The sequence below is a fragment of the Clavelina lepadiformis genome, chromosome 3 (genome assembly GCF_947623445.1).
Source record: "Clavelina lepadiformis chromosome 3, kaClaLepa1.1, whole genome shotgun sequence".
Lineage (NCBI taxonomy): Eukaryota > Metazoa > Chordata > Ascidiacea > Aplousobranchia > Clavelinidae > Clavelina > Clavelina lepadiformis.
Genome location: NC_135242.1, coordinates 1,368,415 through 1,386,691, shown reverse-complemented (window position 1 = coordinate 1,386,691; position 18,277 = coordinate 1,368,415). Strand labels below are relative to the sequence as shown.

Sequence of the window (18,277 nt, the reverse complement as noted above, 5' to 3'; positions counted from 1 at the left end):
AGTGAACAAAAAACAATACCGGTACTGAATACCTGAACCTGAGTCAAACTGTTGCAACAGGGTTCGCCAGGCCCAGACATTGTTCGCTAGCAATACAAAGTAAAGTGGGCGAACAAAAGCTTGAAAATAAAAAACATTTAAATGAGCAAAATTTTTGTCTAATAAACCGAAAAAAAAACAAAAAACACAAAAAACAAAAAATCCAAAATTAGAAATTATTGTGAAACATTTATTCACTCTTACACAAAGACCAAATACATGAAAAAATACAAAAAAATGCCCTTTTTGAACATTTTAATATTCATGTCCGCTGACCATTTCCAAAAATTTGTACACCACCAAACTTAAAATATCATTAAGATGATTCTGCAAAAATACTACCAATTTCGCGGGTTGATGGTCAAATTAAACGACGACCACCAACGATCAAGTAAAAATACGAAAAAATAACACTTTGCTTCTGTATAGCTGGCGGACAGTGTTCGCCATGCGCTGTTTGCTGGCTTGACTCAGGCTGGTATATACGATACCGCAAACATCTAGACAGTGGTTCTCAACCTTCTGATCTTGGCGGACCCCTTTTGGTGCTGTCAAAGCAGTTGGCGGACCCCTGAAGTTGAAGCAAACTAAGGGTTCTGAGACTGCACTTAAATGTTGCTTTGCTTAGTTTTACTTTACTTAATAGTCTTGGTGCACAACTGCGCTATTCATTCATTCATTACAAGCTAAAACTGAGAAAGCGATTATGTGTAATCTCCAGCAACTTAAAATCACTGTATCCAGCTGTCTTCTCGTATAATCCGCAATCTTGTGCATCACAATAGGCCTTCCCTGCGGGTGATAAATCTCAATAAGCTTTTGTATTGTCCCATCACAATAGGCAATTAAGCAAATGTTCCAGCCTATTTCAAAAAGCAATGATAAACAACAAAAAAATTTTAAAAACTCGTACTTTATGTTGCAAATTTCGAAGTTCTCAAGGACCCCCTGAAAACGTTTCGCGGACCCCCAGGGGTCCGCGGACCACCGGTTGAGAACCACTGATCTAGAATTTTTGTCGGTGAAGCTAAAGCACTACTGCGCTCAATAAAAGAAGGTCCAGATTGAATTGATTTTCGGACCGTCACTTGGACCAGCATTTGTAGAAATGGTTTCTGGACGATCTTCGTGCGTCACTTATTTCCATTCGGATTGTTGGATTGTGCGCTACAAATTTTGGACCTGAATCTGCTGCAGACCTGTCTGCCTGTGCTTTTGGACATGCTTTTAGTGAGCGCCAGCACAACTCTATGGTTAACAAAATGATCATGCATTTTAAGCCCTCGAGGCTTTGCCTTTCATGGATAGTTTTCGGGTTTTTTATATTTTATTGTGCTCTAAAAATGTTACAACTTAGCAGTTTACCATTTAGGCTACTTAAAGCTTGCACCACACTTTTCCCTCCCTAAGGTTGATTGCCAAGAATAAGTGAAGAAGTAAAAGACGGAAATCGTACGGACTCTTACGGAAACCTTAAAATGGGTAAAAGACAGACTTTTTCGGAATTACCAATTTCGTAAGTAAAGTATTCAATGGGATTTTTTATGAATACCGATTAACGGTCATTGACTAAATCAATGCAATTTTTATGAATTTTTTCTAGAAGGATAAATAAGCATGATTTACAGTATTTTAGCTACGGGAGTTTTTGTGCTATTTTCATTGTATAGTTTATTTTTCGTCATTGTCTGTGGGGGAACGAAAAATAAAATGCTGACCTTATTAAATCGTGAGAAATTAACAATTTCACCAGCAAATAATGAGCGTGAAAAACCCGCAGAGCTTAAAACGATCAAGAATAATGTAACCAAATGATTTAGATGAATAATGGTTAGCACGGCCCAACCCAAACATACCCAACCCAAGCCTAAACCCAACATACTTACAATAAATAAGTTGATAAAATAAAATTACAACGACAAATCAATGCTCACAAACACAAACATACGTAATAAGTAGGGCAACCAGTTTTTTGACCTAAAAATTTTAAATTTTGACCTTAAAATTTGCAAATTTTGACCTCATTTTGACCTAAAAAGTTTAAATATTGACCTTATTTTGACCTAAAAAGTTTAAATTTTGACCTTATTTTGACCTAAAACGTTTAAATTTTGACCTCATTTTGAAAAACGCTATACTGATAGTCTCTACAATGTCTACAGCAACTTTCTAATCTAAAGCTGCATTTAAAAATGACAAAATGCTTTTCTAGTGTTGACTTTTTTTTCGTTTCTGCGTATTAAGATTGACAACTTGCAGTTTCAAATGCAATGCCGTCACATCGTGACGTCACCAAACGCGCTGAAAAGCCTTCCCTCTCTTTGTGGCTTTGGTTCTAAGTAAAATTTACGGGACTGGAATTGTTTGCGGTACAAGAAAAGAGCAAAACGGAAGAATAATATTACAAAATGGTTACAAAATTACAAGTTTAATAGATTTTGACCTAAAAAAAAAGACCTAACGAAACAATTTGACCGTATTTTGACCTAACGTAACATTTTGACTTTATCTGACCTAATAACTTCTATACCACACGTCGTACAAAGCTGAAATTTGTTTTGTGCTTGTTTCATAGCATTCTGAGCAGGTAAAAAAAAATTGACCATATTGACTTTTGGTTGCCCTAGTAATAAGTTATATAAATTTGGATACTGAGGCAGTGCGGTAACTAGGCTACAAATAGGTTGATAAAAAAGACATGCAAATATACACTCATTGACATAATAAAAGACGAGTAGCACTAGCCTAAATTAATGAAGATTAGTGCATCAGGATTGTGAAAAGTAATCCCCACAATAGGAAACTCCATCCTCACCCACCTCAAAGATCGGAATCCTGTTTGTGTGGCCGAGGTGAGGGAATGATAGCAGGGACCTCTGGTGCACTAAACTTATTCAACATCAAGTTACAACAGGGCGTGGTACAAGTCACTAATAAGATATTAAAAAATCACATGCCTCAGCTATACTACACAGAATGATGACTATAATACGTTCACTATAAGATCCAGCGCTAATATAAATTCTTGTGCCGGTAGAATGTCACGGAATGTTTCACGAGTTCGAATAAACGTTTTAGTTGAGATTTAACTCTAGTTTAATTTTTAACTTTATTGTTTGTCTACATTTGTGCTGGCAGGGAAGGAAACGTAGTTTTAATGGAATCCAGGTCAAGCAGAGTTTATTGAAGCAGCCACGTGATCACTAACCAGAGATCAATGCACTGGTGACCCCGATGTGACACTATAAGATCCATCGTTTAATAGACCTACTAAAGAATTTCAAGCTACCAGAATGAAACCACCACGAGCCTTGGTTGGCCCAACGTCCAGTAACTGTTCGCGAGCATTTTCTCGTCTGTGCTACAACATGTCAGCATCGTATGTTTGGCTCCTCACAGCAAGTAATGGCGAAAAATAAACGATACGGTCAATGGAGCGTGAACGAAGCTGTGTCACGTGTATAAACTAACATAAAAATGCAACAATGCTTTATACAGCATTTTGTAGGCTAAATAATTAATAGTAAAACTTTGTGGTTAGGCGCGGTAACTTAGCTTATATCATACTGGAACACAACAACGCTTATTACAACACGATACGTGATAGTAAGATTAAGGTTATTCCATATTAAGGCCTTTCCATTGCTTGTACAGCAAGATCTATAATAAATTCGTCCAAATCAGTGGACTTCAGTTCCAGTTGAATTCGCCGCTTTTTAACAACACTGGACCAGTTGCTTTGGCGAGAGCCAGTAAATACGTCACTCCTAGCACTAAGCTCCATTTCGACCATTGAGACCACGTCATTCATGCTGACGTTCAAGAAGCGATCGCACTGTCTAAAACAGAAAATAAGAGAAGCGATTTTTAAATTGTGGAACAGAAGGCCTTCCACTTGTAGGCCATATGAAATGTTAATATAGTAAATTAATTGCTATGCATCATTGACTTCATTGATTAGCTATACGTTATAGGTTATTGGATACCTTATTATAAGTATCCACGTACAATAACTTATAGCTCTGATTAAGTAATTACCTATAATTGCTTTGTATAAACTTCTCCAAATCATCTCCTGACCGAGCATTCAAACCAATCCCTATTTCATCCAAATGTCTTTTGGTTTTCAGCATAAATTCCTGCGCGCCCGGTGGTGCGGCAATATACACGGAGACTATGCGCCGCCCATTTTTACTGTTCACTTTTGAAATTTTCGATGCGATAGCTTTTGCAAGAGCGTTTGAGTTGGTGATAGCGTTAACGTTCTTGCACAGTTTCTCAAAGGCTTCTCGGTAATGAGCGCCACACAAGTATTGGCCAAAGTCCTGCAAATCAAAGAGAAAGTTGCATCCTAGTAAGACATGATTAAACCTAAGTCGAGGTACAACCAAAAGTTCAACTGTAAAACACGTAGATTTACCGTTAATCAGTAGGTGCGGGTAATTTATGTGCGGTCACCTAAACGCAAAAAATTGTTGTCCGCAGTGTACACCTAGTTACACCATCTTGTTTACCTTTGGATCGTAGCGCCAGTGCACTGCAAGGTATTCCAAATCAGGTTTTCGCAGAACACTTTGAATAAAATCCTCTGTTATCTCTTGGATGAACTTGGGTGGAGGAGTGTACTCTTCTACAAAATCACGAAGAATTGCCGCATCTTCATCTTGCAGTTTTTCACTCCATGGATTATTAAGGATGTCATCTCTCGTTCTTGGCCAATTTTCAGGAGCTACGTCAAAAGTAACGCTGAAGAATTCATGAAAAATGATCAGCTCTCAACAGAATACTTACGTTGCCGGTTAGACTTGATTCCAAATTCTCTGAATGGATACACATAAAGTGCACATTTTCCCGTTGACTGGTACAAAGCTTTTATTTTCGGTAGGGTGATGTTCACATAGGAATTGGGTCCTTTGAAAACTTGACCAATCACAGGTGTTTCTAGTTTCGGAAAATGGAACGTTTTTGATCATTTTAAATAGATTTAAATGTCAATTGTTACTCACTGTCATCCAGCAAGTGGTCGTGGCTTTCCTCGCTACTCAAGAGAAAATCTGAAATACATAGCCTATAAATTGCGTGCAAGTTGCAAGATAAAGCAAGTTCCATTTAATCTACGTCGCTAAAGCCCAAAGCATATAGCTGAAGTCAGGTTAATCATATTCGTTTCTTTCATTGTTTATGTTTAAACCTTTGATGGTTGCTACGTCAACACCATCTCGATATTTTAGACCACTTATTCCACTTTCCACATGAGTTGTCATCAGTAGTTCTTCCAAAAAATGCTAACATAAACGTACGGAATGAAGTCAGTAATTTTTTTTAGCATCGCATAAGGAAAGGTACAATAAAGAGTGCAAACATGTCATGCTTTGGCTTACTGGTTGCATTGACCCTCGGAGGAAAAACGCGTGAAATTTTCCCTGGCATATTTCCGCAGCACTTTCCGCTGGGATCACCCGCACAAGTTTACGAAGTTTTTCCACGTCAAGTCGATCTTCAGCGCGTGTCTTCGTCCTCAACCTTACGCTCTCATCGAGGGTGTGCTCGTAGAAACTTGGTAACACGAGTGTTCTGAGACAAAAAATTAATGTTTATTTGGTGACCATTGCCTGTTCCTAGCATAGCATCTTATTTTATAAAGAAATTATAAGCTACCTTTTTAGCAAGATTGCGAGCGCAATGGCTTGCCGTAAGCCAAACAACTGATTATTGGGTCCATTATACAGCAAGGGTAGAAGTAAACGATCTGCACTGGATTTGTAGAACGACTTAATTTCTGTTTTCCAGTTCACTTCAGACCTTTTGAAACAAAGCTGGGAATGTTCGTCTCTTTCAATTTTCGTTATTAGGTTTTCTTGTTCACGTATCGTTTCAACACTTTGTGAGCTGGGTGTTCGTTCATTGTAGTCCAAGATGATAACTGAAGATTTGTATCCTTTTCTTTGATAAGCACTAGTCTGTTTATATATAAAGTATCCCAAGCTTATACAAACAAGGTAAGTTAAAAATGTGCGTAAAAATGATTTCAATCGTTTTTTCTGCTTTCGTCCGTTAAACATTGTTCTTTTTGGCCAATTCATGATTCGTCAAAATCAGTGTTCTTATGTGAGGTCACGTAGGGCTAGCAAACTGTTGAAAAATTTTTATTCTTACACCACAATGGAGTAAACATCTATTCCATAGAGTAGACCATCGGAAAACATCAACAACGTTCAGCATTTAAATGAGTTAATCGCTGTGGCTGTTAAATTGCTATCAACCTGCTGGTAAAAAATGCATCGCTGTCAAAGATCAATAACTTTGCACATTAAAGCTAAATAGTTTCATGGAGGCCATCGCTGCCCCATCATGAATTCAATTAAACTAGTGAAAAATTCAGTAAAATTCTAATAAACTCTTTTCTAATCCCTCCCTGTCAAACTATGTGGCTGTGACGTCAACAAGAAAGCAAATCTGACGGTATTTGCACGCAGAAAAAATATTTCTTTGCAATAAGTTGCAACATTAGCCTAACATCAGTTTGGCGTAAGCCATGAATTTATGCGCTTAGTACTCACATTGCCTTTCCCTTGTATAATCTACAAATCTGTCCTTGTCTGTTTGGTGATTGCCATTCAACCGCATATTCGGAATGAGTTTTTCGCTTGGGGCAGTGAAGTTGATTTGCACTTACTCTGCCGTTTCCTTTCGATAACCAGTTTCTAAACAGATCCACGTGCATTTAAGACATCTTCTTGCTAATTAAAATGTAACCTGCGCCTTTTCTTAAATCTTCTAGTTTCCTGTCTAACGTACAACGTTAAACACTAATTGTCAATGTATTCAGCGTGAGTGTCTCACGCTTCAACTGTCTAAAGTAAAGGTTCACTCGTTTGTCGCCTGAGGCTACTCTTCGTCACTTTTCGTTTTAATATCGTAATGTTTGATTTTCGCTATTGGCTCTATGGAGCGAAAAGTATTTATCTTATTTAAAAACTAGGCATCAAATTATTTTTATGAAATAATGCAAATAAGTTTTTATAGTTTTTTTTTATTGTAAAACTTTTAAGTTGATGTATAATCTATATGAACTAACTTATAGATAATATTCACCATTTAATTGAATTAACTATCTTTGTAATTTTCTATGAAAAAAAGATATCTCAAACATGTTAGCCATAATGTAAAGAATAATCTGAGTTTACGTGCACTAGCTGAGTTTGTTGCAACGAATCGGTATTTGAAGAATTTAATGTTCCAACTTTCTAATGTAAAGTTTCTGATCGTAACACAGCACTGAATTTTCTTGATCAAGTGATAACCTTATTTGATGTCTATGATGGGCGCCATGTGAATTTGTTGACACGCACGCAGGCATTCTGTTTTATTTTAACCGTAGTATTTGGCCTAGATTCTGTAAAAATAGCCTAGCTTTTTAGAGTGAAGGGTTACTGCTAGTGTTTGTGTTAGTATTTTGCAAATTGCTCTTGAATTAGGCTGTAATGCAAGTACAAATTTTTTAATCATGCGTTAAAGTATCTTCATAACGCAACACAATTTATGGGTTTCATGGCGATTGATGATGCCCATAAATGAGTACGGTAATTTCCATAAACTAATAAACGGATCGATCATCAACGTTTACACCGATTTATAATAAACAAATAAAAGGAAGATGAATTTTCGAACGTTCGTTTACAATGAATGAAGAATTTAGGCTTCAGCGCTAGCCGTGGCGAAATTTTATCTCTGACTCTCAGGCTGTGCATTCTCTTTTCTGGTCAGGAATGCGAAATATGAATGTCGATAAAAGCTGCCTGGATAGTAAGGAATATTTTGAAATTTTTAATTTCTGTAGTTTAATAGGCTGTTACATTCTTCTTGTTATGAAGCAGTGTTGTCCTTGTTTCGCTTCCTGATCAGTTTCAGTTGAGTGCGGTGAATATAATTGAGATTGGACCATTTTCCAAGTACTGTCATATTTCGAAGTTATCACATAGGCCTAGCTTAGCAATCTCTCCACTGGTCTTCGTAAGTAGTTCAAAATAAACTTTATTTGTAACCTTTAGGTAAAGGCCTATATCAGAAAATGAAAAAAGACCAGTTACTTGGAGCTATTAAAAAAAAGAGGAATCATCTTTGAGCCATAGTGGGAAGTTGTTGGCACTTTTACGCACAAGATCCATTACCAGGCACGCCAAACTTTTTCTAGTTACACAAGAAAAACTGGATTTTTTAATGTCAATAAATAAACAAAGAATTAAGGCTTCAGTGCAAGCCATCAGTCATCAAAATAAAATCTTCTTCTTTGTACACCCGATTCGTCCGAAAACTGTCGTTCTTTCCATTTGGATGGATAATTTTAAGTTATGCAGAGACTTTCCTCAAACGAGGAATAAAAATTTCGACATCATATATCATAACTCGGATTTATTTTGTATTATATTTTAATTTAATCCAAAATTTAAACAAAATCGTGCTTTATATTGCTTTTAAATTAAATTAAAATTTTTACACAGGATACTCATTTTTAATATATAGCCTTCAATAGTTTATGTGTATAATAAATATACTAGAGCTGCTACTACTTTTCTTAAGTCTCAGCTGATCATTTAAAAAGCAAATGGATGACGTCTCAGCAGTTTTGCATGTCATTGAAGGAGTGGATTGGTCGTCTGAACATCGTTTGCTTTTGATTTTGTTCCTTTTCTACCTCTTCTGTGTTGTCTGCACCATTCTGACCTGGCAACGAATGAACCTTCAAGCCGCGTATTTCTGTTTCTTGTGCGTTGCAATTTACGCAGCCGAACATCTCAACAGGTGGCTTGCGGCAAATTGGAAGCTTGTGTCGACGAAACACCAATACTTTGACTCTCACGGAATGTTTATTTCAATTTTTTACTCCATTCCAGTACTTTTTAATTTGTTGGTTGTTGTTTTAAAATGGATGAGAACAGCGTCAACTGCCCTCATCCAAGTCAAGCAACATCAGCTGAGAAGGCAGCACAGGGAAAAGTGTAAAAAAGAATAAATAGGGATAGAGTTTTGTCTTTAATATGCTTTTTATTTATACAAAGTGATTAAAACATATTCTAGTTGTCAGTTGACCAATGTTGTGTGTGTATTTGTATGTGTATTATACACCTGTGCAAGGTACCTTGAATCTGAAGTTAAGAACAAATTTTAATGCAATTTAATACTTACTACTGTGCAGTTGGAACGTTTGTCATATTTGCAGAGGGCTTGTATATGATGTCTTTATTATCACGCCATGTGCATGTTCTATGAAAATTAGCTGAAGAAAATTTAAATTGGCCCCTTGGAATATACAAATAGTTACAATATACATTATAATATAATGCAGATATTTACTATACATTATACACAAATGTTCTTTTTCCAACCGCTAATTTACATTATGTTGTTGTTGCGTTCCAAGTTTTGTTTCTGTTATTGAGCATAAGGTGCATCGTAACGATTATGTGAGCATATATATATTTTTTGTAAGTTAAAGTGAATAATATTTATATATTATATGACAAGAAGCTAAGATTACAAAGTCCTACATGTTCGAATTTTTGTTCCTATGTACATTTTATGTTACTTTTTAACTGACTATGTGTCTCGTTGCCTCCGTTCAACATTAAATATCATATTCTTAATATTTGGTTTTGATCATTTATAACTTAACCTCGTTACTCTTTTTGTATATTTCTGTCGTAAACAATTAACGTGGTGCCTAACTGTAACTTTGTTCAGAACTTATATTCCTTGAAGCTTTTAAGATATTATGATAATTTAAAGAAGAGTTGAGTAAAATGGGAGCTTATTTGTCGACTCCCTCGAAGGAGAAAAAGTCCGATGAATTTCCTGACAATGACAAGTTCTCCTGCGGAGTGTCCGGGATGCAGGGATGGAGGATCAGCATGGAAGTGGGTGTTCCTGGAGTATTACCTAATAATAAACGGAGTGCTTCCGATTTTATTTTCCTATTTCTTCATCTTTGTGATGTCACAATTGCGATATTTTTGCGTAGGATGCTTACAATTGTGAGCCAGACATCGGCAACGACACCGCCTTCTTTTCTGTTTATGACGGCCACGGAGGTATTTTCGTCGCAAAAACTTATCACTTATAGCTAAAGTTATTGAAATTTACCAACTATGATATGGGTAAATGCAGACAAAGAAAAGAAAATTTTTCAAAATGCAAAATGGAACACTTTAATTTAACGATTAATATTGTGTTTCTGTTATTGTGCATTGTATGATTTCGTTACTATGATGATGAACAGGAGGAGAGGTTGCGATTTACTGTTCTCACCACTTTGTTGAGATCATGAAAGAGACGAAGGAATATAAGGACGGGAAGATGCAAGAAGCACTGAAGCAAACTTTCATGGAAATCGACAGAAAACTTAAAGCACCCGAAGTCATACAAGTAACTTAATCGTTGTTTCCACTCCGCAAATTTCTCCTTACGCCGTTACATCTAACAAACCCTACTTCATGTTGGAATTGTGCTCTTGCTAATTGATCCATTGTCCAATGTTTTTATTCATTGTTGTTATTTGTCGGAAGGAGCTTAAACTTTTAAGCGAAATCGAACCAGGTGACGCTCCACCGACCGAGGAACAGATCCAGAAGATGGTGGAGCAAGATAGAGAGGATGCAGAGAACGGTTTGTAGCGAAGAACCATTCCTATCCATAAGAGCAAAATGTTGGGAAGATCGAGTAATTTGAAGCAAAAACACTGGAGCCAAAATAGATACAAATATGTTGGCAACTGCTGTGGTTCTGGTGTTTTTGCTTTGAATCGCTCATTTCAATTTTTTATCTTTGCGTAATCTCTTTGTTAACTATTAGCCGAAGATGAGACACGTCTGTTGCATGAAGAAGCCACGATGAATATTGAAGATCTACTCGCCAAATATGGCAGGGTAATGGACGATATTAACTGAAATTTAAGATTACGCATTTTGCTTCGTATTTCTTTTATATATCGTAGTCTAATTCTGAAACTTCCGCAATGGAGACTATTTCGTGTTTTAAGTTTGTTTGTTTGTTTTTAAACGGTGCCAGGTTGTAAATGAAACAAAAGAAATGATGAATTCCTTTAAAGATGATGACTTCCGTCTTCAGTCCTCCTACTCAAAGGTGTATTTTTTATTCTTCGAAATTTACTTATATGTTGTATTGTAGCTAAATAACCATATTTACTTGATTGTAAGCCGCGTGTAATGGAGCAAGTAAATTGAACTAATACATAAGGTACAGCACAGCCTCTGCACTCTGCAGTATATGTTTTCTCTATTCTCTACCACAATATCACAAACAACACACAACATTTCAGTTTGATGAAATAATGTAAGCCGCCCTTGAATGTAGGCGGCAAAAGATGGCGATAAACATAATTTCATAAGCCGCGGCTTACAACCAAATAGATATCTTATCCTCTTTAATATGAATCTGTTTTGTTGTACTTTGCAAGCTTTAATGATAACTTTTGGAAATGTAGTATATTAATGTTTAGAAAGTTTCCTCAAGAAGGTTGAAACTGCGTGAAAAATCTTGTAAAGCTGACACGGAGAACACAGAAGGTATGTATGTGTTAAGTTTAATAAATACATTGTGGAGTTCGTGTTATAGTCGTCATAATTTCATTGTGATGTTCTTATGCAGTTAAACACGAAAGCTTTGTACTTGCATGTTTAGATCCTGATGACGAGGTCCAGCCAATAGCAGAAGGCGTAAGTACAAAGCGAACACTTTCACAGCTGATACAAACCAGAAATTATTTATTTGTCTGAAATATTTTGTCGACGTTTCAGAAACAAACTGACTTAAAAGAATGTGAAGTCGTCGATAAATCTTCAGGAGTAAATGGTTAGTTTTTGTAATTGCAATTTTTACTCTATCCATTACCACTTTATACTTTATTGTGTTTGAAACACTAGCTGCTAAAAGTTGAAAAGCAATGTATGGTTACTTAGATACAGAACGGTAATTACAGTTACATTCGATAGAGAGTCTGCCACGCTGAGAAAAATTTTAAGATTTTCACAATTTTTATCTTTTGCAGAGGAAGATGTAAATCCGAAGAAATTGACCAAAACTTTTGTCAAAAACAAACCAGCCAAGATGCCTGACGATGACGACGAAACTGATGAAGGTAAGATTCAAAGAAGACTTTTTCATTCCAAGTGGATGAGGTTTTGAGAGTGTTGTGTTGTGCGAGAGAAACAAGTTATGGCTTCTTCAACTTCTCTTCTCAGATTACGACGGATTTGAAAGTGACGAGGCCGTGGAGGGAAGCAGCAGTGACGAGGAATCAGAGAGTAGCGAGGAGGAAGAGTCAACGGAAGAAATTGAGGATGAATATAATGAGAAGGAGTCTGAGGAGAAAACATCCCTGACTGCTGACAGCATCGCAGCTGTGGGCTCCACGATTGAAGAACCTGGTTCTGACAGGTACTTTGTTTACATATTGCTTTTATTGGCCTTTGGATGAGTTTTAGTATAACTTAGTGTGGCTTTGCCGGGTTTGTCAAAGTCCATGTCATGGATGGACCTGAAAAAATGTTAAAGCGTATAGAGTTTGATTAAAAAATTAATTTTTTCTGTCAAATTTAAATTTTCATTTTTGTGAATTTGTTTGTAGCTGTCATTATTGCCGCTGTCACTAGATGGCATTGTTGTTTCCATATGTGGTGAAAGTTGTACAAGAGTAACGTAGTGGTATTAACATAATTATGACTTAGTAATAGTATCATTTTTCTCTTCCATGAAAGTGGGACAACAGCCGTCGTTGCACTCCTCCACGGATTTCAACTTCATGTCGCCAATGCTGGGGATTCCCGCTGTGTCTTGTGCAGAAAAGATGGAAAAGCTTTCGATATGTCTGATGACCACAAGGTATCGCTTCAACTTCTCTATTTTGTCTTATTACTTGTCACCTTCAAGTTGGTGAAAATAACTTAACTAAGCACTGTTGTTTTATGACTATAACAATGGGCATTGTTATTTAGCCTGAGGATGAGACAGAACTGTCCAGGATAAAAGCTGCCGGCGGTCACGTCAACTTGCAAGGCAGAGTAAATGGCGGCCTCAATCTTTCAAGGGCTATAGGTCGTTTAATTGACTAAAGTTTTTCTATTTTTCATTTTCAGTCTTAACTTTTTCACGTTTTGCAGCATCTCCTGCGCTGTTTTGTTTAAGTAATTTCTAATTAACCTCGCCGTTGTTAATCAGCTTCTGACTGTAATAAACGGGAACAATCGTCTTTAGGTGACCATTGTTACAAAACAAACAAAGATCTTCCTCTCGAGGAGCAGATGATCAGCGCGATGCCTGATGTCCGGAGCGTTGTTCTCGACCCGGACGATGAGTTCATGGTTCTCGCTTGTGATGGCGTGTGGTGAGTTGTTGTTACAAAATTATGATTTGTCCTCGTAAGTTTATGTCTCTGATATTCACACACATGGAGGAGAAACCGTAATATTGTGTGACAGTAGTGTGGTTTACCTTATGTGTACCTTATGGGTAGTGTCCTCATAAGCAAATGTCTTTGCATCTTCCAGGAACGTCTTCACAAGCCAAGAGGTCGTTGATTTCGTCCGTGATCGATTAAATTCTCAGGAAAGCAACAAAAATGAGCAGGAACTAATTGAATCTTGTGAAAAGGTTAAACTGTCAGAAATTTGTGAGGAGGCAAGTTTTTTGTTGGAATAGGAATCGTTATCGTTTTATATATAATCATTATGTTGTAATTATTATAGTTTTTGTGCAAATAACTATTGAATTTTAGAACTTTTGTAAAACTATAATTGCAGTGTCTGCTCTATTGCTTCTGTTTCCAACAAACATATATTTACTTTACCTACACTCCAGCTATACAACTAAACAACTATTCGTTGTGTTTTTGCAGTTATTTGATAAATGTCTGGCCCCAGATACGATGGGAGACGGCACTGGGTGTGACAACATGACGTGCTTGATCATTAAATTTAACAAAGACTGGCTGAAAAAGAACGCTACTAAGCCTGATGCTGTTGTGCAAAGCGACAAAGTATTAAAGAAATCTGAGAATGAAATATGTTTAAGAAAAACACCGGATGTTACTTCAAGCAGTGAGGCTGATTCTGACATGAAAGAAAGTGGCGATTATGCCGTAACAAAGGACAATAATGATGTCACTATTGGCGAAGATGGTAGAAAGAATTTGAACAAAATGCAGGAAAAAGTTGCAGTCAACCAACACAACAAACGTGTACACACTGATGAACAAGGTCTAGTGACTTGTGTTAACGGAAACGGTGCATCAGTCAAACGGCTGAAGACAGAATGATATCCACAATTTCTAATGGAATTGTTGTTCAACGATAGTAGAAATCTTTCACTCTGATGTTGCACATTAAAGTTCCAACAGACCTGCTGTGTCAGGTGAAGGGAATGCCCCTATGTTGGCCAATTTGAAGATGTTCTTGGATTTACTCGCGCCATTACACTGTTTGCCGACAAATCATCCTGTATAGATGCTAAACACCATTTTCTTGGGCTTAATTTTGTTATGTTTTGAAAGCTTCAATTTCACTCTTTTAGTTTAGTATCAATACAATCCATGGCTGACAATACACGTTACATCTGACTGCCTGTTGCTATAAATGGTTAATATAGTTTTTAGTATCCTGATGATTCTAACTGAAATAATACAATTATTCCCCTAGAAAAGTTTTAGGTATTTTTTACAAATCTGTATATAAAGCCTGCAATATTTATCGCTAAATTGAAAGATTAGATTCATTGTTCTACCCTAGGAATTGACACGTAACGTTTGATAAAGTGTTGTTTTGTTTTTTTAAACATTGTTGGACTGCCATGTCATTTTATGATGCTCACATTGAGTCGGTTCATTTCAACTATTCACGAAAACACGAATAAAACAGGGACTTCAAAAGTGTGATAAGATATTTCGTTTTAATATGTGGTAAAAAGTTTGTGTAATATATTGACATGAAATTTCTAGTTAAATTTTGCATTTTCTGCTGCCAGACTTAGCATCATTTCTATGATTTCACTTCAAACGTCTTTAATCACTGCACATTTAGATAATTTCAAAGTGAAGCCCGTTGTTTTCTGCACATTTCAGTTTTACCATGACTTGTTATTTGTTGATAGATCAAGATCATGTTTAGGGAAATTTTCGTGATGTAATTGTCATAACTTGGTAAAGATCATTATTGCGGTCAGCGGTAATCACTGAGCATTCCGTTGAAGTTCTCCCCAATTGTTTGCTTCGAAAAAGGTGAGTTTCTTTTGAAATTTCTTCACTTTGATTCGTGGCAATACACTGACGCAAAAGATCAGTTGCAAAACCACCATTTCGCATTTTCAGATGCTTTGTCTTTTAACTCGAAGGAAGAAATAACACTTCAAGCACATTGTGAAATGGTGATATGTGGCTGCAAAGGACTTCGCTGGTTTTAAAATACTGCCAGGTTGGTTGCGCTCTAATTAGCTTTGTCTTGCGCTTGTTACCAATAATGGTTAACTATTGCTAACTATTTAAGTTCTTCCCTGTAGCTTTATGCAAAAATGTCAGACAGCGGATTTTAAAATTCCTTGTTTTTGATCAGCCCGCTTTGAATGGAAGGATTAGTTGGGCCGTGTGCAGCTGCAAGAGGCTGCTTTCAACAGAAGATGATGTTTCTGCACTGGGCGATAAATTAAATTTTCCTCTCACAAGAGAAGATGGCTCCGATAATGTCTCTCATAATGATGAGGTTGGTTTTGTTGAAGTCGGATTTTGTTTTCGACTTTTTTGATGTTGATTAGAAAGATTTTTAGAAACTGCCATCTGTGACAAGAATATTGCAAGCGACTCAGCCAGTGGAGAGCGCTCTTGCGCTGTTGGCATGGAAACGAAAGATGATTGCAAAACTAGGAGAGAAAGGTTTTGCCGAAATGCAAAAAAGTGAGAGATGAGTTTGATTTTTATGATGTTGATGGAGCTGTTTGAATGGTGCATTACCGTTTATTGTATTTTTCAGTTTACGATACACATTTTATGTCTTGATTGTTGATTTTTTACAAATTTCTCAGAAACCCTGGAAGCTGGCTCAGCTTGTCATTCAGCAATCGAACAATATTTGAACGGTGATGTCATCGATGACATCATTGTGCCGGAATCTAGTGAAAAGTTGTGGTCGAGTGTGAAGCCGATTCTAAAAGACGTCGATAAAATTGAAATGGTCGAAGGCAAATGTTTCCACCCCCACCTCAAATATTATGGATTTGTTGATTGTGTGGCCACTTACTGGTAAGTAAAGTCTGATGGTCATTTCAGATTAATCCATTCTTTTGTGTCTTTTGTCGCTTCTTAATTGTTTTGGCGGCATTGCAACTAGGCCAACAAAGGTAGCAAGCTGAGTAGTGGACCAAAACTCAGTAGATGCAAAGTATTAAGTTAATTTTTATATAATTCTAGTGGGAACCTGTGTGTGATTGACTGGAAAACCTCGAAAAGAACTGTGACTAAACTGAATTACTGCTACGACGACCCCCTCCAGGTGGCAGCATACGCCGGTGCAGTAAATTGTAACCTCAGCCCCGACAAACAGGTGAGGAATTTGCACGGTCGCCCGTGGTCGTGGGATTTTTCCAATGGTCAGTTTTATTTAGTTTACTGATGAATAACAAAGCATTTAAGCAAAAGATGTTGATTAGGTTTATTTATCTTTTCTGCCCCACTTGTAAGAATATGTGATTGTGTTGGCCCAAAACAGAAACTGTGTCCTGCAATGTCAGAAAATACTTCGGCTGTTCTGTATTTTGAGTCTTTTTATGCGCATAGGTTGGTGTTAGACCTAGAAACTGAACACGAGACAATATAATGAACATTGTATAAAAAAATTGGGAATTCCAATGGATGGGAATAGGACAGAAAAAAGTTGTCACATGGGAAACCCAGAATATGGGTTTATAACAATGACTTTTTCGCAAAACTATGACTCATACGCAGGACAAGCAGTAGAGCCAAAACAAGATTGTTCCGACGAATTTGACAGGTTTAGTCATAGTTCTTGACTTGACTTTGAGCGACTGAGTTTTATTTAGGTCAAACAAGGCGTTGTTGTTAAAATATATCATCAGGGAAATCCTGCCACGGCACTTGTGATGAACGAATTTACGCTCGAATATTACTGGCGGCAGTGGCTCAGAAGACTGGCTGCTTATAATTCTTTGGTAAGTCAAAGGTTTTTGAACTTGAAAGATAAAACGGAATTTACCGTAAGTGGTATTTTTCTCTCCCACCACAACTTCAATGACGAAATATAATCATAGATTAACTGAATTAAGATAGAGTGTTTGTGGTTCATGTTGGCTTTGTTTTCAACTTATTTGCTAATGAATTGATTAATTTCTCTTAAATTTCATTACAGCAGGATTCCACTTCATTGTGATTGATGTCGACATCTAATTGACAAAATTGTGCAAAGACCAACAACGCAATGCTTTTTTCATTGCTGACAACGGTACCAGCTGACACTTTGATGTAATCAACTGAAGAGTAAGGTGCTTATGAAGACGTACGAGCTAGTTTTATTTTTGCAACCTGCGATATATGCAAATTTCACACTGCCAAAACAAAATCGTTCTAAGTCACGTGTGCCTCTTCAACGTAGCTCATTGGCTGTTTTTTTGTGGTTTCTATGAATCTACTTTGATGCTCGCAGCAGGCCAACTGCCTACAAGTCACACACTTTATCTTTTTTGAAAACATTTCAATATTTTCTATAACGCGCCGGTGTAACTTAAACGCCCCTTTCTGCTTTAGAAAAGATAAACTTTTTTCAATCAATGATGGAATGTCGCTTAAACCCGACCTCTTATTCTGTCATAGCAGCTTAGGTCAGTATTTTATCGTGGTGCTAATATAAGTTGGTTGCAATTTTCCCATCGTCCCAGTTTAGTTTATGGAGCAATTCCAGGCCGATATTTTGCGCTCTTTGATTTGTGTGTATGACGTCATTTGGTGTTCTTTTCATACTATCATGTAACAATTTGTATTTGTTCTTCAAAATTTCTTCGAATGCTGTTTCGTGATTTATATTTATGACGACATAAAGTTCATTCTTGCACATGAGCTGAGTTTCAAGTTATGTCTGGGCCAGGTTTACAAGCGTGATGATTTGCAAATGCCTGCGGTGGTACATGATTGGTCGATGTTGATTCAAATTCGGTTACGTCAGCTGGA

General features: G+C 36.9%; 3 protein-coding genes across 5 annotated transcripts; 2 read left to right on the top strand and 1 right to left on the bottom strand.

Annotated features, from left to right (window-relative positions):
* Positions 1 to 3,202: 3,202 nt before the first annotated feature.
* LOC143450352 (uncharacterized) lies at positions 3,203 to 6,323 on the bottom strand. Its single transcript, XM_076950863.1, has 8 exons — positions 5,698 to 6,323; positions 5,421 to 5,613; positions 5,231 to 5,324; positions 5,046 to 5,093; positions 4,831 to 4,980; positions 4,554 to 4,768; positions 4,078 to 4,364; positions 3,203 to 3,878 (listed from the first exon to the last, which is right to left on the bottom strand). The coding sequence occupies exons 1-8, from the start codon at positions 6,120 to 6,122 to the stop codon at positions 3,668 to 3,670; spliced, it is 1,623 nt and encodes a 540-aa protein (XP_076806978.1). The 5' UTR covers positions 6,123 to 6,323; the 3' UTR covers positions 3,203 to 3,667.
* A 2,726-nt stretch (positions 6,324 to 9,049) lies between these two features.
* LOC143448961 (protein phosphatase 1G-like) lies at positions 9,050 to 15,199 on the top strand. The gene is made up of 16 exons (XM_076948934.1): positions 9,050 to 9,953; positions 10,058 to 10,127; positions 10,316 to 10,461; positions 10,602 to 10,701; positions 10,888 to 10,961; positions 11,104 to 11,178; positions 11,555 to 11,621; positions 11,737 to 11,771; positions 11,853 to 11,907; positions 12,104 to 12,193; positions 12,297 to 12,492; positions 12,813 to 12,936; positions 13,050 to 13,149; positions 13,309 to 13,438; positions 13,602 to 13,731; positions 13,949 to 15,199. The coding sequence occupies exons 1-16, from the start codon at positions 9,840 to 9,842 to the stop codon at positions 14,366 to 14,368; spliced, it is 1,926 nt and encodes a 641-aa protein (XP_076805049.1). The 5' UTR covers positions 9,050 to 9,839; the 3' UTR covers positions 14,369 to 15,199.
* LOC143448962 (mitochondrial genome maintenance exonuclease 1-like) lies at positions 15,197 to 18,166 on the top strand. 3 transcript variants are annotated; one of them, XM_076948937.1, is made up of 8 exons: positions 15,197 to 15,325; positions 15,439 to 15,518; positions 15,657 to 15,803; positions 15,868 to 15,994; positions 16,123 to 16,339; positions 16,508 to 16,640; positions 17,137 to 17,265; positions 17,463 to 18,166. In XM_076948937.1, the coding sequence occupies exons 2-8, from the start codon at positions 15,477 to 15,479 to the stop codon at positions 17,481 to 17,483; spliced, it is 816 nt and encodes a 271-aa protein (XP_076805052.1). In that variant the 5' UTR covers positions 15,197 to 15,325; positions 15,439 to 15,476; the 3' UTR covers positions 17,484 to 18,166. The 3 variants fall into 3 exon arrangements, with proteins under 3 accessions (XP_076805052.1, XP_076805053.1, XP_076805051.1); XM_076948938.1 differs by having other exon boundaries at positions 15,416 to 15,518; positions 17,466 to 18,166; XM_076948936.1 differs by having other exon boundaries at positions 15,416 to 15,518.
* Positions 18,167 to 18,277: the final 111 nt, after the last annotated feature.